Below are 22,910 nucleotides of genomic sequence, written 5' to 3'. Positions count from 1 at the left end.
TTCAATAAGATCACCTCTCATTCTTCTGAACTCCAATGGGTAATAGACCCAACCTGCTCAACCTTTCCTCATAAGATAACTCCTTTATCCCAGGAATCAGTCAAGTGAACCTTCCATCAACTGCTTCTAATGCAATAATATCCTTTCTTAAATAAGGAGACCAAGACTGTACACAGTACTCCAGATGCTGTCTAAGGCCCTGTACAGCTATTGTAACACTTCCCTACTTTTATACTCGATACCCCTTGCAATAAACGGCAACATTCCATTTGCCTTCCTAATCACTTGCTGTACCTGCATACTAACTTTTTTGTGATTCATGTACCAGGACACCCAGATACTCCTGTGCCGTAGAGTTCTGCAGTCTCTCTCCATTCAAATAATATCCTGCTTTTCTATTCTTCTTGCCAAAGTAGACAAGTTCACATTTTCCCACATTATACTCCATCTGCCAATTTTTTGCCCAGTCACTTAACCTATCTAAATCCCTTTGTAGACTCCTTATGTCCTCGACAGTCTACTTTCCTACCTATCTTTGAGTCATCAGCAAATTTAGCTACCATACATTCGGTTCCTTCATCCAAGTCATTGATCTAGATTGTAAATAGTTGAGGCCCCAGCACTGATCCCTCTGGCACTCCGCTAGTAACGGCTTGCCAACTCAAAGATGACCCATTTATCCCTACTCTCTGCTTCCTATTAGCTAACCAATCCTCTATCCATGCTAATATGTTACCCCCTGCACCATGAGCTCTTGCTTTGTGTAGTGGAAGCAGATTCAACAGTAACTTTCAATAGGGAATTGGATGAATACTTGAATGGAAACCTTTGCAGGGAACAGCATGGGAGTGGAACTAATTGGATAGCTCTTCAAAGGGTTGGCACAGACACGATGGGTCGAATGGCCTTCTGTGCTGTAAAGTTTTATGATTTACTAGAAATAAATAACATGTGGGTCAGTATCTGAGAAAGAAAGACAGATTAATGTTTCAGCTGTTGTAATGAAAGTTTATACCTACAACAATAGCACATCTTTCTCATTCACGGTGCCTCAACTGCTGTGCACTTTCAGTGCTTTCTGCTTTTATTTCAATCTATCGACTCGAGTGCTTTTTTCCGCTTGTTTGTTTTTAGATTTTTTTTTATTGTATAGTCAGGGTTCTGGCCTTGAAGAATAGGACAGCAGTTGAGGGAACAATTTCTTATATTCATACAGTCATCCAGGTATTTAATGAGGATGCTCAATCATTCTGTTCAGTAATGGCCCTACCACATGATTATGTTGGTAAGTGTATTCTGTTGCAAAGAAATACATGTGTGCCTCTGGACCAATCTGGAAACAAAAAGCTATCCATAAAAGTGCTGTACAAGACTGGATACTGATCTCATTTGAATTTGCTGTGATTTGATTCACAGTGGGGCTAGCTGAGTTGCTCTTAAAGAATGCTAGCTCACACACAACAGACTGAATGGCTCCTTCTGTGCTGTACACATTCTATGATTTGATAATTCATTTGCAAGCGTGAAATCAGACTGTACAGCATGCTGTGCACCCTATCCTCAATACAATACATATAGAGCTCTTGATTTCCTAGCTTCTGAAATGAAATCCTTGCATTCAAAGAAGCCCGAATGACATGTTCCAGTGGATGTCATGGATCTCATCTGAAAAAGAGTAGAGAATTTTCTTGATGCCCTGGCCACCTAAGGCAACAATACCAACCTGCAACTGTGAGGTGGCAGAAGCTGCAATTCAAACAAGATAAGTTTGACAATTCCAGCTTTCCCCTCCCCCAATATGAAATACATCATTTACATAAACTATTCCAGACAAAGGCAAAAGCTTCCAGAACATACAACTGAAGCAAGAGTGGGGAACTGTGATCACAATATTTTTCAAGTACCCCTGAAATGTGAACTAAATCTTTTAACAGTTACCAAGAGCTGTACAAGAATGTTCAACATTTAAGCACAGAGACAATTTCAGAATGATCTACTGTTGTCATACAAGACTGTCTTACTGTGTTGAAGTGGTTCTTTTTGTCATAATGCATGATTGTCAGCTTTCTCTCCCTTTTTTTCTCTCAGAATCATGCACTTTTTACAGTTGAGGAGGGGTCAGGAAATCACAACCAATGCAGCTTTTGGCCAAATACCAAAAGATATAGAGCAGAGGCCTGATGATCTCCTTCCACTTTTCCTTCCTCTATTCAGCATCTCTCCGTGGCAATCAACTGTGATTAGTGAAAACTGGAATCAAACCTGCAATTGTCATCTATGTGGCACAGGACTCTAGCATTAAATAGAAACAGCAGTAAGCCATTCAGCCCCTCAAACTTGTTGCGTGCTCAATAAGCTTTCAGCAGGCATTTGATAAAGTTCCACATAAAAAACTGTTAACAAAAATGAGTGTGAATTGGAGGCTAGTTATTGGCTTGGACAGGGAGTTGGTTAGAGGGTAGAAAACAGGCAGCACAGTGGCGCAGTGGTTAACACCGCAGCCTCACAGCTCCAGGGACCCGGGTTCGATTCTGGGTACTGCCTGTGCGGAGTTTGCAAGTTCTCCCTGTGACCGCGTCGGTTTCCGCCGGGTGCTCCGGTTTCCTCCCACAGCCAAAGTTTTGCAGGTTGATAGGTAGATAGTGTAGGTAGGTGGTAGGGAATATGGGATTACTGTAGGGTTAGTATAAATGGGTGGTTGTTGGTCGGCACAGACTCGATGGGCCGAAGGGCCTGTTTCAGTGCTGTATCTCTAATAAATAAAATAAAACAGGGAGTAGGGATAATGGTAAGTCGTCAAATTGGCAAGATGTGACTAATAGTGTCACCCAGGGATCTGTACTTGGGCTGCAGTTCTTCACTATATTTATAAACATCTTGGATGAAAGAATAGAGAGCCAAATATCGACATTTGCTGACAACTGGTAGATTAGGTAGCACAGAACATAATCTAGATGGGACCTGAAAGTTGCAATGGCAAATTGATAGATTAAGTGAGTGAGTGAAACTGTAACAGATGGAGTTCATAATAATAAAATACTGCAGATGCAGGAAATCTGAAATAAAAACATCTGGAAATACTCAGCAGGTCTGGCAGCATCTGTGGAGAGAGAAGCAGAGTTAACGTTTCAGGTCTGTGTCCTTTCATCAGAACTGGCAAAGGATAGAAAAGAATTAGGTTTTAAGCAAGTGAAGTGGGGAGTGGTGGCGGGGAAGAGAACAAAAGGGAAGGTGTGTGATAGGGCAGAGGCAGGAGAGATTAAATGACAAAGCTGTCCTGGGACAAAGGTAAAGAGTGTGTTAATGCTTGTGGCGAAAGACAAAGCATTAGTCCAGAGAGAGTGTTAATAGCAGAATAATGAGCTGAATAACAGTTCAATGTGGGGCAGTCATAGAGTCACAATGTCACAGAAGGCCATTCGGCCCATCAAGTCCTTGCAGGTTTTCTGTGGAGAAATCCAATCAGTCTTATTCCCCACTCTATCCCTGTAGCCCTGCAAGCTTATTTGCCTCAAGTGTGAGATCATTCACTTTGGATGTAAGAAAGATAGATTGGAACATTTCTAACCAGTGAGAAGTTAGAAACTGTGGATAACCAAGGTGAGTTAGGGAATCAAGTACAGAAATCATTAAAAGCTAGTGGATGGGTACAAAAGAACATTTAAAAAGGTAAATGGAATCTTGGTTTTTAAGGCAAGAAGGTTAGAATACAAAGGGTGGAAGTTGTGTTATAGCTATCCAGAGCTGGCGAAATTCAAATTGAAATACTGCTTGCAGTTCTAGGCACTGAAACTCAGAAGGGTTTGTTGGCCTTGGAGGGGTTGCAGAGCAGGTCCACCAGAATGATAACGGGACTAAAAGGGTTAAATTATGAGGACATTTTGCATAGACTAGGTTTATATTCCCTTGAACATAGAAGATTAAGGGGTGATCCAATTGAGTTGAAGATGATTAAAGGATTTGATATGGTAGATAGAAAGTAACTATTTCCTCTGGTGGGGGAGTGCAGAACAAGAGTGGGTAATCTTAAAATTAGTTAGCTCATTCAAGAGTGGTGATGAAAGCACTTCTTCACACAAAGGGTTGTGGAAATCTGCAATTCCCTCCCTCAAAAAACCTGTTGAGGCTAGGTCAAATGAAAACTTCAAAACAGATTTACAGACTTTTGTTGGGCAAGGGTATTAAGGGTTACAGAACCAAGGTGGGTAGATGGAGTTATGATACAGATCAGCCATGATCTAACTGAATGGCGAACAAGTTTGCGGTGCTGAATGGCCTACTCCTGTTCCTATGGAATTAGATCATGGCTGATATGTACCTTAACTCCATTACCTGTATTTACTCCAATCTCTTGACACCCTCCCCTAATAAAAATTTATCTAACTCAACTTTGAAAATTTCAGTTGACCCAGCGTCCACAGCCTTTTGTGGGAGAGAATTCCAGATTTCCACAGCCCAGGTCGGAATTTTTCCAATCTCAAAAGCGGCGGTGCGCACATGGGCGATTCACTCCGCGGAGCTGCTGCGATATTTAATGCAGAACAAGAGTTGGGAGAGGAGAGCAGGTAAGTTTGCAGGATAGGAGGTGGGGGGGAGCGGGGAAAACCATTGCAATTGGTGGAGGGGATGGTGGGAAGGGGTTGAAGGTTAAAGTGAAGAAAATAAATATTGCGGCAGCTCATTTACATGGAGGGGACAGAATGCCCGCCCCCAATGAAATAGAGGGGGCGGGCGTTCAATCCCCGGAAACAGCGTCCGGCGCCACTGCACAGGCGCCGGCGCCATTTTTAAAGGGCTTCCAGTCCTTCACTTAAATTTAAATATTTAAAGTTACCTGACCTTAAAATTAAAAGATAAAATTTATTAAAAGTTTCAATCCTCTCTCCCACGCCCCCAATGACTACACACTTCATTAACTGCCCTCTCCCCCCAAAAAAAGTAAACTCGAGATCCTGACCTTTCCCCACCCAAACTTTCTTCACTTTAACCTTCAACCCCTTCCCACCATCCCCTCCACCAATCGCAACGGTTTTCCCCGCTTCCCCTCAACCTCCCTTCCTGAAAACGTACCTGCTCCCCTCTCCCAACCGGTGTTTCACCTCGGATCTTAGATCCGAAGGCATGGGAGTTCCGACAACCGGCCGGAATATCGCAGTCAGACAGCTGTCGCAACGAGCTAAGTATTAGTTTATTAATTTAAATGGATTTAAATATTTTAATGAAGGTCCTGTTACTGAGTGGCGGGGGGGGGGCCGCCACAGGGCCTTGCATCGCCGGTAAAATGGGGCAGGGCCTTCCCGGCTTCAGGCACGTAGCAGGCCTCTCCTGGAGCTATTTTCCGGGCCCCACAGCCACAACCCCCAACGTCGGAGAGCTGGTAAAATCCAGCCCCCTATGTGTAAAAAGAAGTTTTCAGATTTCACTTCAAAATGACGTAGATTTAATCCTAAGAAAATGACTCTTTGTCCTAGATTCACCCATCAGACCAAATACATTCTCTGTATCTAACTTGTTGGGGCGCATTTTACTGGCCCCCGATGGCGGGGGTCATGGCGGGGGAAGGGCTGAATGGCCTATTCCTGCTCCTATGTTCCTATGGAGCCCATCAGGGTACTGGAGAGGAAGAGATGGCAGAGATTTGAAATGACAGATCTCTGCTTTGTCTGCAGATCTGCCAAGCAAAGAAACAATTGCTAGGAACATAGGAAGATAGGAACAGGAGTAGGCCATTCAGCCCCTCGATTGCTGATTTTAAATCTGAGATTGATTGATATTTGTTGTCCAAAGATATTAAAGGATATGGGGCAAAGGCAGGATGTCGAATCAGGTTGTAGGACAGCCATTGAATGGTGGAGCAGGCTTGAGGGGCTGAATGGCCTCCTCCTGTTACTAAGTTCCTAAAAGGATCACAGTGAGTTGTTGTGATCTGGAATGCGCTGCCTGAAAAGGCGGTGGAAGCACAGGCATCATAGCGGTGCCTTCGCCGCTCGGTTTCTGGGACTGGGTGGGTGGGGGTGGGGGGAGAGTGGGGGGAGAGTGGGTGAAACCTTTCTGCTTGGTCTAGGGGGTGGTGGGAAGGGGTAGGTTCAAAGTTATAAACTTTGGAGGGGGTGGGGAGGGGGGGAAGGTCAGGACTGAAAGGTAAGCTACTTTTGGGTGGGGATGAAAAACAAGTAATAATTTGTTTTGTCATTGGGAGGGTGGGTGAGGGTATTGAAACATATATGACTTTTTTCATTTGTAATTCACACTCCCTATTACTTTAAACATTTTAATGAATTGGAAGGGCTTGAAGCCTGTTAAAATAGGCACTGGATGCCGTTGCCGGGGATAGAGCGCCCGCCCCCTCCCATGTCATTGGCGGGGGGGGGTGGGGGTGCAGTCCACCCTGGCCATGTAAATGAGCCGCCGATCTAAATATCGCGGCAGCTCTGCAGAGTAAAGCTCGCGCATGCGCCCTGCCTTATTTGAAGCTAAGCGAGCTGGAAAAATTCAGCCCATTGAATCTCATCATCATTTTCTAGACCACTATTAGATCACTCCTCAATTTTCTAAAAAACAACATTTTTGCAACCTGTCCTCACAACTTAACCTTTAAAGCATGGCATAACTCTGGTGAATCTATGCCAAATCCCCTTCGAGGCCAATATCTCTTTCCTGTGGTTTAATACCCAAAGCAGAACACAGTAAACCAGATGGGATCTGACCAAGACTCTGCAACTGAGGCACCGTTTCCTCACTTTTAAATTCCAAATCTGTTGAGATAAAAGCCAAGATTCCATCAGCTTTTTTGTGCTAGTGCACAAACTTTTAGTGATTTGGGCACATGGACATTTAAATCTCTTTGCTCCTCCTGAGGAAAATACTCCAATTTGTTTCTAGGCAACCACACTGGATGACCTCACTTCTCCACACTGAACACCATCTGCCACTTTTGTCCACTCACGTATGTCCCTTTTTAACTTCCCGCTTCCATCACATCTTACTCCTAACTTCGTATCATCTGCAAACCGGAAAATACAGCCAACCGTTCCTTCAGTCACACCATTAATGTAAATGGTGGCAAGCTGAGGCCCCAGTTCAGATCACATAGTGGCGCTGGTTCACCAGAGTGGGCACTGATGATAGCTTGACACAGCAGACTCTAAGACCCCAAGATACAATTAAAATCATTAAGATAGGGAGTAATTACCAAACAAAGAGTAAATACCAAAATGTTGTTGCCCCTATGATTTTGATCATTACGAAACGGCTGACATCAGAAAGGGGCTGCTAAGTTACTGTGCAGATTAGCAAGTGACCAGTGCAACTGTATAAAGAGAACATAATTCTTTTTCTGAAAGTCAATCTTAAATTCATTCAATTGAGCTGCCTGTTTATGGAACACAGCAAAGCATGTTTTACAAATTGTTGGCTCAAATCAACTCATTAAAAAGAAGACCAAAGCTTACCACCGCATTATTGTGCAAATGAATTATTCTCATCCTGTGCACACATGCATGTGCGTGTGTGTAGAACGAAGGATGCAGCCAGCAATGGAGTATCACTTCACATAGCAAGCACAGTTATTATTAACTGCATTATAGTTCATAAGAACAAAACTGCCCGTAATTGATCTGCTCTACAAGGCTGCAAACCAACAATACTGGAAGCAAGGACTGACAATGACAGTGATAAGAGATCTGAAAAATAATAACCCACTAAATGGATTCATTGCAGCAGGCCTCCAGGATTGTCTGTGGATTTTCCTTGAGGTTATAAAATCCCTCAATCTTGTTTCCAATTGTCCTTGTCTTCTAGGCCACAAACCAAATACAGCTGTAAAAAAGCAATCTGCCCTCAAACTAGCTGCAATGCCAGTCTGGGCTAGCTGCAAAAACGTACATGAGGTTATCCTGCACATGCCTTGCCCTCTGATTTTTCTCTCCTCTCCTCAGCACCGCCACAAAACTGCACAGCTGAAACCTGCAACTCTGTGGAATAAGAAGAACTGAACCATTCAGCAGCAGAATTTGGGTGACAAGGACATGGAACAGAATGCCACCACTACTCCCTCCAGTTTATAGTAAGGGCTGTCACTGCCCTAATTCAGTCAATGTCAGGTGCTTGAAACCATTCTGCAACAAGGTACAAAAGTGAAATGTATGCAGCACCTTAAACATTAAATACCCTCTCAAGATGTATAGTAATTTTATTTCCAGTTTTAATCTGCAGGAGATTCTTTGTACTGAGGTAATGTATTCTTGTAGTCCAGGCACAAAGCCAAGAAAAATAGATAGGGGGGTGGGGACGGGGGTGGTGCAATTTTGATGGCGGAAGCTGATTGAAACACAAAATTCTGGGACTCGCAATCATTTATATTTATCCAATTGCTGTGCTTACTATGCTGGAGATAATCCAGAAACAGAATTTTCTGACAGACTGGATTTTAAAAAGGAGAACGTTTAATGAACATTTAAATGGGTAATGAACATAGCCTCTTACTAGTTTATTGACAATTTCTGCAATCACCGCATTAATTTTCCTCCATTCCCTTTATTTTCTCTGTTGCATTTATTTCTCCATATTATTAGGCAAAGCAGTAGAATTCCACTCTCAGCCACACTACCTAGAACAGGCTGCTGCTAAGGACTTCTCCAAGGAATGCAGGGAAGGAAATCTAGGAAGTGACTCCGCGCAAGCTGGTCTTGCAAACTTTTTAGTATAGGTTTACCTCTACAAGACCTGCCCCAAGCGCTGCCTCAGTTACGCACATGCAGCAAGGTCACAGGAAAGACTGGGGGAAGGAACGGTGAACATGCCTCGTGCTGCAAAGGAGACCAGCAACCCTCCCCGCAATGGGGAAAATCCATCTGAGAAGGAGAGGAAAGGAGAAACAGCTGCAACCAGTGACCCAACACCTACCCTGTGCCCAGAATCTCCTCCTCAACTAACAGAGGAGGAGGCAGTGGGACAATCGGATGAATGGCAACTGGTCAAAAGGAAAACCACAAAGAAGGAGCCCCAGAAAAAAGGAACAGTTCACCACCCAAACCAGTGGCAAGAGGAGACTACTGTCTGAGACATACTATGGCAGCTGCTCCTCATCGGATGAGGAAGGGCCAGAAAGACAGCACATGCAAAAGAAGCGGCAGAATGCTTGGAGCTGGAAGAGCAGGCCCCCCAGCTCCATGGCACTGGAAGCAGCGATGGGCCCAGCGCGTTCCAACCCCAAAGCGCTGAACCCAGTGAGATGCCCAGCGCACCCCAGCTCCGGGAGACCAAGGTCAGCGAAGCGTCCAGCGCACTCCAGCTCCGGGAAGCCGGGAGCAGTAACATCCTTGAGGAAGAACAGAGGGGAAAGACACCACCAGCAAAGGACAGTCCAAATCTTGCTGCCTACAAGAACCCCCCCACCACCAATGTCACCCCAGTGGAACAAATCCCCCGTGAGTGACCAGAAGGGTTTTCTGAGCCCAAAGCATGTGCAACAGCTTGTGTACACTATGGGGATGCAGGAACATACCCAAGGACTGGGACTAATAAGGACAACTGGTGTGGTAAGCATCATCCAGTTTTAAATGGGTATAAAGATTGCTTCTATTAACGTGCGTAGTGTTAAATCCACCATGCAATGTGTTTCGACCTTGGGTTACCTCGCCATAGTCAAAACTGACCTACTGTTTCTGTAGGAGTGTGGGATACCACACCTCAGCACTCATAGGCAATTGTCGCGATGGTGGTCCCACAGGCCATCGATCTGGTCAGGGGAAATAATTCCCGTTCTGCTGGCCTGGGTATTCTGCTGCGGGGAGGCAACTTCACCGTCTCTGAGGTTAAGGAGGTGGTGGGCGGTCGCCTCCTCGTAGCAGATGTAATGTACAACAATGCTCCGCTCCAGTTGATCAACGTGTACACCCCAGTTCAATGCAGGGAGTGGCTGACTGTCCTCCAGCACATCCCACTGCTGCTGGCGACGTCCAGGCCGGTCATTCTAGGCAGTGACTTCTACTTCATTGATGCAGCTGGACGATCCGGCAGTGACAACAGCAAACTGGACGCTACGTCCATATTCTTAATGGAAACAGTAAAAGATGCCAAGCTGCACAACGTCTTCAGCAAACCTGCAGACGGAGTGCAGCATAGATACACCTGGTCAAGACCAGACGTGTTTGCTCGTTCCAGGATTAACTTCCTGTTTGTGTCCCGTGCTTTCACGGTCAGATCCACCGACATCAAGCTGGTGTTCTTCTCTGACCACTGCCTCCTACTGGTCGACTGTCACCTACAGGACAACCAGCGGGTTGGCAGGGGGACATGGAAACTGAATGTAACACTGCTGACCCCAGAAAACACTGAGGAACTCCAAAGGGATTACAAAGGTTGGAGAACCGTGAAACCTTTTTTGAGTCTCTGGTGCACTGGTGGGAAGTGATCAAGGTGAGCAGCAAGAGGTTCTTTATCCTTAAAGGTGTTCAGAGAACGAGAGAGAGACAGAGAGAAATGTCCCGACTCCAGAAAAGAATGCAGAATCTGCTCCGGCTGCAGTTGATGGGGGTCGAGGTGAAGGAGGATCTCCAAGAGGTGAAGAGCCAGCAGGCCTCGCTCTTCACCACAGAGGCCTCCAAGATCATCTTCCGGTTCAGAGTCCGCTCCGTTGAGCAGGATGAAATGTGCTCACGTTTCTTCTTCCAAATGGTACACAGAGAGAGCTCTGTGATCCCGAAAGAAGAGGATGGCTCGGTAATGTCATCACAGTCTGACATACTAAGGATCAGCAAATCCTTTTATGCCGGGCTGTATGACATGAAGCCTACGGACAGCACGGCCTCCCAGTCCTTCTTGTCATCTATCATGGAGGTCGCAGATGACAGCACGTGGAACAGTATGGATAGATCACTAACTCCGGATGAGCTGACAAAGGCTGTCAGGTCCTTCGAGACGAGTAAAGCTCCCGGAAGCGACAGCTTACAAGTTGAGATGTATTCAACTGTGTGTGACTGGATTGGCCCAGACCTGCTGGAAGTGTACGAGAGTATGTTCTGACTGGCAGCATGTCAGAATCCATAGGGAAAGGCATCATCACCCTCATCTACAAGAGGGCAGAAATCAGAAATTGGCAACCCATCTCACTGCTTAATGTAGATTACAAGATTCTGTCCAAAGTCATCGGCAGTCGGGTCAAGTCTGCTCTGGAGTTGGTGATTCACCCTGATCATACCTGTACTATACCCAGCAGGAAGATCTCTGATAGTCTCGCGCTACTCAGGAATAGGATTGCCTATGAATGGGACGGGGGTGGACACCTGCCTCATCAGCTTGGACCAGGAGAAGGCTTTTGACAGGATATCGCACACATACATGATGAATGTCCTCTCCGAAATGGGGTTTGGGGAGGGACTCCGCAATTGGATCAAACTGCTCTACACAACTATCAGTAGTGCAGTCTCAATCAATGGGTGGGAATCAGAAAGTTTCCCAATCAAATCTGGAGTCAGACAGTGCTGTTCTCCCACCCCTGTCTTGTTTGTTTGCTGTATCGAACCTTTTGCTGAGTCCATTAGGAAAGATGTGGGTATAAGAGGGGTGACAATCCCAGGCAGCAGTGGCACTCAGGTCAAAGCCTCCTTGTACATGGACAACGTCGCTGTCTTCTGCTCGGATCCGCTGTCCGTTCGCAGACTGATGAGCATCTGCGACCAGTTCAAACTGGCCTCGGGAGCCAAAGTAAATCACGGTAAGAGTGAGGCCATGTTCTTTGGGAACTGGGCTGACCGATCCTTTGTCCCTGTCACCATCAGACTACCTGAAGGTGCTGGGGATATTGTTTGCAGGGGCCAGGGCGTGCGCCAAAACCTGGAAGAAGCGAGTGGCCATGGTGCACCATAAACTGAGCATGTGGGAGCAGCGTTCTCTCTCCATTGCGGGTAAGAACCTGGTCATCAGTTGCGAGGCGCTCACGTTGTTGCTGTATATGGCGCAGGTCTGGCCTATACCCCACTCCTGCGCCGTAGCAGTCACCCGAGCCATCTACCGCTTTATTTGGAGATCCAAACTGGACTGTGTCCGGAGGGACATGATGTTCAAACCTCTAGATAAAGGGGGAAAAAACATATCCAACGTCGCCCTCATCCTGATGGCCACCTTTGTGTGTGGCTGCATCAAGCTGTGTGTAGAACCCCAGTACGCAACCGCCAAGTGTCACTATGTGCTGAGGTTCTATCTGTCCCCAGTGTTGCAAAGGATGGGTCTGGCCACTTTGCCGCGGAATGCTCCATCCAGTTGGACTGTGCCATACCAGCTATTCTTCGTGGAAAAGTATGTGCAGAAAAACACCTTTGACCACACCAATCAATCAGGCAGTGGTCTGCACGGAACGTCCTCAAGGCCCTACGGGAAAGGGTCATGGTGGATCCTGTCAGATGGCTCCCCGAGCAGACTGCCAAAGTCATTTGGCGGAATGCCTCATCACCAGAACTTTCAAACAAGCACCAAGGCGTAGCTTGGCTGGTGGTGAGAAGGGCTCTCCCCGTCAGATCCTTCCTGCATGCCCCGAATCTCACCACCTCCGCACACTGCCCTCGAGGTGGCTGTGGTGGGAAAGAGATTGTTGCCCACCTCCTTCTGGGATGTGCTTTTGCAAAGCAAGTGTTTTTTGTCGAGATTCATCCCGAGCAGCTCTGTAATGGCTCTACGGTCTGTCCCCAGGGATGTACACCGAGATAAACATCAACTGCAGCTGGAGGACCATCAATTCAGTGAAAGACGCTCTTTGGTTTGCCCGAAACTTGCTGGTCTTCCAGTGCAGAGTTGTCCACGACCTGGTGTTGCAAACTGGCACATTCCAAGGTCTAGGACTACATGCTGAGGGACGCACTAAAGCTTGGGGCGGCCGCCGCAAAGGCTCAATGGGGAAAGACCACTGTGTAAGGTCCTCCCACCTTAGCGAACCGAGGGGCTGCAACCTGTGTAAAACTCCTTGGGCTCTATGCACCAAAATATGGTTCTGCTGTGTAATGCAAATGTACATTGCAAGTAAAATGGAATGGAAGGGTTGTGAGGCAACTCATGTTCTATATTGAAGAAAACTATTTATCTTGCACTTTCTGGAATGTCAACTTGGAACTGTTTGGTAATGTTTTTTTTTTACAGAGTGTTATGAATAAAGTATATTTTTGTGGGAAAAAACATAGGTTTACACACAGTCGATGTTCTGTCAACAGGTTAGCTGCTTAGAAAACAGAGTATAAAATTTCAAAATTTAAAAGAAAACACAGAAATACAGAATTGGAATTAACTTATTACCTTGTTGTAGTATTGCACCTGTATTGTGTGCCACTGCCCATCACTGACACCTCCAGGAAGATACGGGGTAACCAATGTCATTGACTCTCCTGCAAAAAAGAACATCCCAACAAGCAGACTTTAAAGATGCTTTTTTTTTAAGTGAATAGTTGTAATCTTTCACAATTCAACTGCAATATTTATTTTAATGTTGGGCAAAAGTCATCAAAAAAGTCATCAAGAGTCTGTGGGACATGGTTTCCCAGCCTCCAAACTATGAGTGATAAATATTCTAGCGTAGCTTTAAAAATGAGATCTGCAACAGATTGAAACTATTTGGACTATTCACATAAGGTCAGAACATTTGTTCCACATCTCTTGCAACTCAGCAGAAAAACAAATGTGAGTGCAGAAAATGTGTTTCACATCACTGTAACTTGCTTGCATCAAATGTGCCTATTTAAACAGCAGAGAAAGAACTCTCTGAATATGCATACAACACTGCATCCGTCAGATATCACAAACATCTGATGAAACTTGACAATAGGTTGGCTATATTTATTCAGCTCTTCATTGAAATTAAAATTCTATTTGTATTTAAATTCTATGCTTGGATCAAGAGCGCTATACAATGGAAAGTGGTTAGATCCATTAGAATTCAATATAATGGAGGAGCGAATTGGTTTACTGGAATTGTAAAGATTGGGAATTGCTTGTCCCATTCGAATGCCGTACAACTGGACTGAGTGTGAACTGGTTTTGTCCATTTGACATCTTTGTAATGGGGAGAAATGGAAAGGAATGCATCACTGGAAGTACATTCCTGGATCAGGTATGTACTAGGAGTAACTGACTGCACCATGGCATAATATTATGGTTTACAAATTCAAATAGGTAGCAAAGAATTGTAATAGTAGTTTAACCTGGCAGTCCACATAATGGATATGGAATTCTATGAGATCCCATTGAATTGACTGGACATAACTCAATAAATAATGGGAATCTATTTCCAGATCAGGTACTGATGTAATTGAATGGAATCTTTAATGCATAAATCTGTTTTGTACAAACCTGTTGAGTACTTCAACTGGACCTGTCCATCAATGATTTCCACTGCAATAAAATCATGTTTTTCATTAAATCGCCCGTTGTAGAACAGCAGACCATTATTTTCTTGTGTAGCGAACCTGAAAGTACAGACAATAGATTCAGTAATGAAATGTATTTATATTTCTGGGACTGTCTTCCACAACATCTTGGGCAGGGAGCATGTGACTCTGGTCTGTCACTAAAATTCTGCTACGAGCTCTCCCTGAACTGTAATCCTTACTGACAGACAATCACAACACTGAACTAATGGTCTCACTCTGACAGGTCCACAGGCGTCACATCCAGGCATTTCATCACTGACCTATAAAGTGAAATGAATGCAAAATCTCTCAGTTGAGTATAAATGATACCGAGAGCCTGATACAGACAAACTGACAAAGGCTGCATGAATAAAGCTTTAATTCATGGCTAATAATATTGGGATTCATTTTATTGTGAAGCCCACTCTGGTGTATCCTGCACTCTACACAGCTACAGGTAATCTTCCAGACATAGGTATCACTCGTCACCAATCTCCTCTGTGGACATGAGTTCAAATATGGGGGACAGTGGCAAAGTGGTAATGTTACTGGACTATATAAGCCAGAGGCACAGGCTAAAGCTCTGGGGGCACAGAATCACAGAATTGTTAAAGCAAAGAAGGAGGCCATTCGGCCCACCGTGTCTGTGCTGTCTCTCCAAAGGAGCAATTTACCTAGTGCCACGCCCCCAGCTTCTCCCCGTAGCCCTGCACATTCTTCCTTTACAGATAACAATCTCTTAAATGCCTCAATTGAACCTGCTTCTACCACACTCTCAGGCAGTGCATTCCAGATCCCAACCACTCGCTGCGGGAAACGTTTTTCCTCATGTCGCCATTACTTCTTTTGCCAATTACCTTAAATCTGTGCCCTCTTGTCCCTGATCCTCCCACCAATGGGAACAGTTTGTCCCTATCTGCTCTGTCCAGACCCCTCATGACTTTGAATACCTTGAACAAATCGCCCCTCAACCTTCTCTTCTCCAAGGAAAATAGTCCCAACTTCTCCAATTTATCTAGGTAACTGAAGTTCCTCATCCTCGGAACCATTTTCGTGCATCTTTTCTGAATTCTCTCTAATGCCTTCACATTTTTCCTAAAGCGTGGCACCCAGAACTGGATGCAATATTCCAGTTGAGGCCAAACCAGTGTTCTATACAAGTTTAACATAACTTGCATGCGTTTGTACTCTATGCCCCTATTAATAAAGCCTAGGATACTGCATGTTTTATTAACCACACTCTCAACTTGTCCTGCAATCTTCAATGATTTATACTCAAATACACCCAGGTCCCTCTGCTCCTGCACCCACTTTGGAATTGTAGCCTTTTTTAATATTGTATCTCTGCATACTTCCTACCAATATTGCACGCACTGGAAGTATATTAATACACAGGGCCCTATTCTTTGCAGACAGAAAGAACATGTACACACATTGTGCCTGTTTCAGCTAAACAAAATAACTGACTGCCATTCACTGGTTCAGTCCTCAGGGCAATGCCTTGACCAATTAGAGTAAAGCTGCCTGGTTTAAATTTTAAACAAAGCTTGGCATTAACTGTCAGTCACTATAAACTGGTGCATTCTCCATGGCAACGCCTCTACCAATCAGAGTCCATTTGCCAACCAATCAGCACTCTCTTCTCTGACAGTATAAATTTGTTAATTCCCCTTACATTGGTATTCTTGTGAAATGTCCTGATGAGTGCAAGATGAAAAGCTTCGGCAAAATGTCTCTATTTTCAGCAATACTCAAAATGAATCACTTCACACATCTAGAACCATAGAACCATAAAAAATTACAGCACAGAAAGAAGTCATTCAGCCCACTGTGTCTGCGCCAGCCAAAAAACTAGCCGCCCAATCTAATCCCACCTTCCAGTACCTGGTCCATAGCCTTGCAGGGTAAGGCACTTCAGGTGCATGTCCAGGTACCTTTTAAATGATTTGAGGGTTTCTGCCTCCACCACTGTTCCTGGCAGTGAATTCCAGACACCGACCATCCTCTGGGTGAAAATGTTTTTCCTCATGTCCCCTCTAATCCTTCTACCAATCACCTTAAATCTGTGCCCCCTGGTAATTGACCTCTCTGTTAGGGGAAAGGCATCCTTCCTGTCTATCTAAGCCCCTCATAATTTTGTACACCTCAATTAATTCACCCCTCAGCCTCCTCTGTTTTAAGGAAAACAACCCTAGCCAATCAAATCTTTTCTCATAGCTGTAACTTTCAAGCCCTGGCAACATTCTTGTAAATCTCCTCTGTACTCTCTCCAGAGCAATTATGTCCTTCCTGTAATGTGGTGACCATAACTGTACATAGTACTCCAGCTTTGGTCTAACCAGCATTTTATACAGTTCCAGCATTACATCCCTGCTTTTATATTCTATACCTTGGCCGATAAAGGAAAGCATTCCATGTACATTCTTCACCACTCTATCTACCTGTCCTGCCACCTTCAGGGACCTGTGGACATGCACTCCAAGGTCTCTCATTTCTTCTACCCCTCTCAATATCCTCCCTGTCATTGTGTATTCCCTTGCTTTGGTTGCCCTCCCCAAATGCATTACCTCGCACTTCTCTGGATTGAATTCCATTTGTCACTTTTCTGCCCACTCAACCAAACCATTGATATAGAACATAGAACATAGAACATTACAGCGCAGTACAGGCCCTTCGGCCCTCGATGTTGCGCCGACCTGTGAAACCATCTGACCTACACTATTCCATTTTCATCCATATGTCTATCCAATGACCACTTAAATGCCCTTAAAGTTGGCGAGTCTACTACTGTTGCAGGCAGGGCGTTCCACGCCCCTACTAGTATCTAAGTAAAGAAACTACCTCTGACATCTGTCCTATATCTATCACCCCTCAACTTAAAGCTAGGTCCCCTCGTGTTTGTCATCACCATCCGGGGAAATAGACTCTCACTATCCACCCTATCTAACCCTCTGATTATCTTATATGTCTCTATTAAGTCACCTCTCCTCCTCCTTCTCTCTAACGAAAACAACCTCAAGTCCCTCAGCCTTTCCTCGTACGACCTTCCCTCCATACCAGGCAACATCCTAGTAAATCTCCTCTGCACCCTCTCCAAAGATTCCACATCCTTCCTATAATGCAGTGACTAGAACTGCACGCAATACTCCAGGTGCGGCCGCACCAGAGTTTTGTACAGCTGCAGCATGACCTCGTGGCTCCGAAACTTGATCACCCTACTAAGAAAAGCTAACACACCATATGCCTTCTTAACAGCCCTATTAACCTGGGTGGCAACTTTCAGGGATTTATGTACCTGGACACCAAGATCTCTCTGCTCATCTACACTACCAAGAATCTTCCCATTAGCCCAGTACTCTGCATTCTTGTTACTCCTTCCAAAGTGAATCACCTCACACTTTTCCGCATTAAACTCCATTTTCCATCTCTCAGCCCAGCTCTGCAGCCTATGTCCCTCTGTAACCTACAACATCCTTCGGCACTATCCACAACTCCACCGACCTTCGTGTCATCTGCAAATTTACTAACCCACCCTTCAACACCCTCATCCAGGTCATTTATAAAAATGACAAACAGCAGTGGCCCCAAAACAGATCCTTGCGGTACACCACTAGTAACTAAACTCCAGGATGAACATTTGCCATCAACCACCACCCTCTGTCTTCTTTCAGCTCGCCAATTTCTGATCCAAAGCTCTAAATCACCTTCAATCCCATGCTTCCGTATTTTCTGCAATAGCCTACCGTGGGGAACCTTATCAAACGCCTTACTGAAATCCATATACACCACATCCACGGCTTTACCCTCATCCACCTGTTTGGTCACCTTCTCGAAAAACTCAATAAGGTTTGTGAGGCACGACCTACCCTTCACAAAACCGTGCTGACTATCGCTAATGAACTTATTCTTTTCAAGATGATTATAAATCCTATCTCTTATAACCTTTCCAACATTTTACCCACAACCGAAGTAAGGCTCACAGGTCTATAATTACCAGGGCTGTCTCTACTCCCCTTCTTGAACAAGGGAACAACATTTGCTATCCTCCAGTCTTCCGTGTGACTGCATGGATGGGTTTCCAGCTCAAATGGATAATTCAATCCTTTCCACAGTTCCCATATTTACATAGTTTCTTCCCATGTGACTGCACTTGTGTTTCGACAGGCCCGATAATCGGCTGAAACCTCTTCCACACACAGAACACATGTACAGTTTCTCCCCACTGTGATCAGTGCTTTTTCCTTCCATGTTCAAAATCCAGTGATATCTGGGTTACGATATATTGGGCAAGTCCTTCAGAACCCGATCAAATGTTTGCTTTGCATTTCACAACTGCAAATCCTCCTCTTCTAAAACCCTGTCAAATTGCTTGAAAATGGAAAAAATGTCTGTGAGAAAAGCCACAAAAACACAAAGGCAGGTTGTGAAATGGAGCTGAATGAATCTGGTAATTCATGGGACTGGCAATAGGAAAAAGTGACCATGAAAGCTGCTGGATTGATGTACAACCCCAATTGGTTCACTAATGTCCTTCAGGGAAGGGAACCTGCCAACCAGTCTGGACCTACACAAGACTCTGCCCTCTATAGGAGGAAGGAGGGAGAGGAGAAAAAAGAGAGGGAGGGAGGAGAGGAGGGTGATTTTATGTATGTACAATTGGACCAGAACTTTGAAAAGAACCTCCCAAACCCTCAACTTCCAGCATCTAGAAGGATCAGGGTAGCAGGTGTATGTGAACACCATCACCTCAAAGTTCCCCTCCAAGTCACACACCATCCTGACTGTCTGACATCCAGTACTGGATGAACAGAAATTTCCTCCAATTAAAGATTGGGAAGTCTTCAGTTCCTGCCACGAACTTCACTCCCTAGGCACCAACTTTATCCTTCTCCCTGGCAACTATCTGAGGCTAAACCAGACCATTCATAACCTTGGTATCATATTTGATCCCAAGATGAGCTTCCAACTGCATATCAGCACCATCACTCAGACTGCCTAGTTCCACCTCAGTAACATCGCCAGACTTCACCACTGTCTCAGCTCATCTGCCTCTGAAACTTACATTCATGTATTTGTTACCTCTCAACTTGACTATTCTAACACATTCCTGGCCAGCATCACACATTCTACCCTCTATAAACTTTCGATCATCCAAAACTCTGCTGCCTGTGTCCTTACTCGAACCAAGTCCTGTTCACCCATCACCACTGTGCTCACTGGCCTACACAGGCTCCCAGTTAAATAGCACCTCAATTTTAAAATCCTCATCCTTGCTTTCAAATCTCTCCATACCCTCACGCCTCACTATCTCTATAATCTCCTCCAGCTCTAGCAGACAGAGTTTCGAAACACTCAACAACACAACTCCAGTAAAACATCCTCGGAGGAAAAGGGGGTGTAGTGTGTGATACAACTCACAAGGGCCTTGTCCGCCGCCATCACTCACACTGCTTGGCATTGCGCTTCATCATTCTGGAGTCTACAGTTATCCTCTTCACTATCAACTACATGACCAATTTTTGTGTCATCAGCAAATTCCCCAATCATGCCGCCCACATTGAAGTCCAAATCATTAATATATATCATTAAAATTCATCTGCCACTTGTCCGCCCATTCCATCAACCTGTCTATGTCCTTTTGAAGTTCTACACCATCCTCCTCACTGTTCACAATGTTTCCAAGTTTTGTATCATCTGCAAATTCTGAAATTGCGCCCTGTACATCAAAGTCTAGGTCATTAATATATATCAGGAAGGGCAACGGCCCTAACACCGACCTCTGGGGAACTCCACTACAAATTTCCTCCAGTCCAAAAAACATCCATTAACCACTACTTTCCGTTTCCTGTCACTCAGCCAATTTCATATTCATGTTGCTACTGTGCCTTTTATTCCATGAGCTGTAACTTTGCTCACAAGTCTGTTGTGTTGACTTAACAAATGCTTTTTGGAAGTCCATATACACCACATCAACAGCATTTCCCTCATAAATCCTCTTTGTTACCTCATCAAAAAACTCCGGCAATTTAGTTAAACACAATTTGCCCTTCATAAATCTGTGCTGGCTTTCCTTAATTAACCTAGATTTGTCCCTGTAACTATTAATTTAGTCCCGAATTATCGTTTCTAGAAGCTTCCTCACCACCAAAGCCTGTATTTGCTGGGCTTATTGTTACACACTTTTTTGAACAAAGGTGTAACATTTGCAATTCTTCAGTCCTCTGCCTCTACCCCTGAGTCTAAGGAAGAATGGAAAATTATGGCCAGTGCCTCCACAATTTCCACTCTCACTTCCCTTAGTATCCTTGGATGCATCTCATCTGATCTCTGGATTATTACCTGAGCCACATGCCAATTAAAGACCTGCTACCCGACGGGACCTGACGACATGTGTCGGGTTCGGGTAGGGTCGCACTTCCGGGACCGGCATTTGGGCTCGGGTCGGGCCGGGTCAGAAACGCTCTATCGCAGGTAAGTGGCTCCAAAGTTAATTTAATTTTTGGACTAGAAAGGTGGTTTTGTTACAGTTATTTTAAGCTTGTGCAGATCAGCAACAAAGTGAAAAACATAAGGTCAGTTAACTGATGGTCGGGTCGGGTGCTGGAAAAAATGGAAGGACTCGGGCCGGATGTGGTTCTGTTGGGCTCGGGTCGGATTTTTTTTGCAGACCCGAGCAGGCCTTTAATGCCAATTGGCAGAGGGCACATAAGATTAGTGAAATGACTCCAAGACTGGTGTGAGAGAAGTGGGTTTAAGTTTGTGGGACACTGGTACCAGTACTGGGGAAAGTGGGGGCTGTACCGTTGGGACGGTCTTAACCGTGCGTGCGGCGATCAGTCTTCTGGCAAACTGCATAACTAGGGAAGTAGAGATGGCTTTAAAGTAAACGGGGGGGGCGGTGAGGGATCAAGCCTGGGTAGAGTCAAGGCAGGAGAGCAGAAGAGTAATACGGGAAATGAAGGTCAGAGAATGGCAGGAAGGGACAGAGAAAAAACCCAATAACATAGCAACAGTCAAGACTAGATGTTACAAAGATAACAAGATAAAACTAAAGGCTCTGTATCTGAATGCATGTGGCATTCATAACAAAGTAGAAAAACTGATACTGCACATTGAAGTAAATAAATATATGATGGCCATTACAGAGACGTGGCTGCAGGATGTCAAGGATTGGGTCCTGAATATTGAACGGCATATGATGTTCAAAAAGAATAGGAAGCTATGAAAACGTTTGGGGGTTAGCACTGGATGGCATTGGTACGATAGTTAGAGATGACCTTGGTTCAGGAGATCAGGATGTAGAATCAGTTTGGGTGGAGATGAGGAATAGTAGGGGAAAGAAGTCATTAGTGGGAGTGGTCTACAGGCCCCCTAACAGTAACCATAATGTAGGACGACGTATACAAGAAGAAATATTGGGTGGAGAGGAGTGGGTCTAAGACTAGTATTTTAAACTTAAATTAGGGCAACTATGTGGGCATGAAAGCTGAGCTAGCTGAAGTGAACTGGGTTACTAGGCTAGGAGATAGATCAATAGATAAGCAGTGGCAGACATTTAAGGGGATATTTCAGAATACTCAGAATAAGTATATTCCTACTATAAAGAAAAATTCTAAGGGGAGGACCCACCATCCATGGTTAATTAAAGAAGTTAAGGAAAAGCATCAAATTTAAGGAAAAAACATATAATTGTGCAAAGATGAGTGGCAAGTCAGATGATTGGTCAGAATATCAAGAATGGCAGAGAATGACTAATAGGTTAATCAGCAGAAAGAAATTAGAGTATGAGAGGAAGCTAGCTAGAAATGTAAAACTGGATAGCAGGAGTTTCTACGGGTATTTAAAAAGAAAAAGAGTAAGTAAAATGAGTGTTGGTCCTCTCGAGAGTGAGAATGGGGAGTTAATAGTAGATAATAAGGAGATGGCAGATGAAATGAACAAATATTTTGCTTCTGTCTTCACTAAAGAGGATACAAAAAACATTTCAGTAATAGCTGTAAATCAGGAGGTGGAGGGAAGAGAGGAACTTGCTGAAATTACAATCACCAGAGAAGCAATACTGAACAAACTGATGGAGCTGAGGGCTGACAAGTCCTCAGGTCCTGATGGGCTTCATCCTAGGGTCTTAAAAGAGGTGGCTAATGAGGTAGTAGATGCATTGGGTATTGGTGTTAATTTTTCAAAATTTGCTAGATTCTGCAAAGGTTCTATCAGACTGGAAAGTAGCAAATATAAGCCCTCTATTCAAGAAGGTTGTGGGGGAGGGGGTGAAGCATAAAACAGGTAACTATAGGCCTGTTAGTCTGACTATAGTGGGGAAGGTGTTAGAATCGATCATTAAGGAGGCTATAGCTGGGAACTTAGAAAAACTCAAGGTAATCGGGAATTGTCAGCACAGTTTTGTGAAAGGGAAATCATGTTTAACCAATTTATTGGAGTTCTTTGAAAGAGTAACATGTATTGTGGCTAAAAGGGAGCCCATTGATGTACTGTACTTGGATTTCCAAAAGGCAACTG

General features: G+C 44.6%; 1 protein-coding gene across 2 annotated transcripts in view; it reads right to left on the bottom strand.

Moving 5' to 3' along the window:
- Positions 1 to 22,910, bottom strand: part of LOC137380212 (cadherin EGF LAG seven-pass G-type receptor 3-like) — a 305,811-nt gene that overhangs the window by 181,923 nt on the left and 100,978 nt on the right. For both annotated transcript variants that reach the window (XM_068052016.1, XM_068052015.1), the window contains exons 4-5: positions 14,335 to 14,450; positions 13,285 to 13,373 (exon numbers count right to left, since the gene is read on the bottom strand). In XM_068052016.1, coding sequence (XP_067908117.1) covers positions 13,285 to 13,373; positions 14,335 to 14,450 — 205 coding nt within the window. The remainder of the gene's footprint in view (positions 1 to 13,284; positions 13,374 to 14,334; positions 14,451 to 22,910) is intronic.

The sequence above is a fragment of the Heterodontus francisci genome, chromosome 19 (assembly GCF_036365525.1).
Source record: "Heterodontus francisci isolate sHetFra1 chromosome 19, sHetFra1.hap1, whole genome shotgun sequence".
In the NCBI taxonomy this organism is placed as follows: Eukaryota; Metazoa; Chordata; class Chondrichthyes; order Heterodontiformes; family Heterodontidae; genus Heterodontus; species Heterodontus francisci.
Note: the sequence above shows the minus strand (reverse complement) of the source record. Positions and strands in the feature narration are given on the sequence as shown.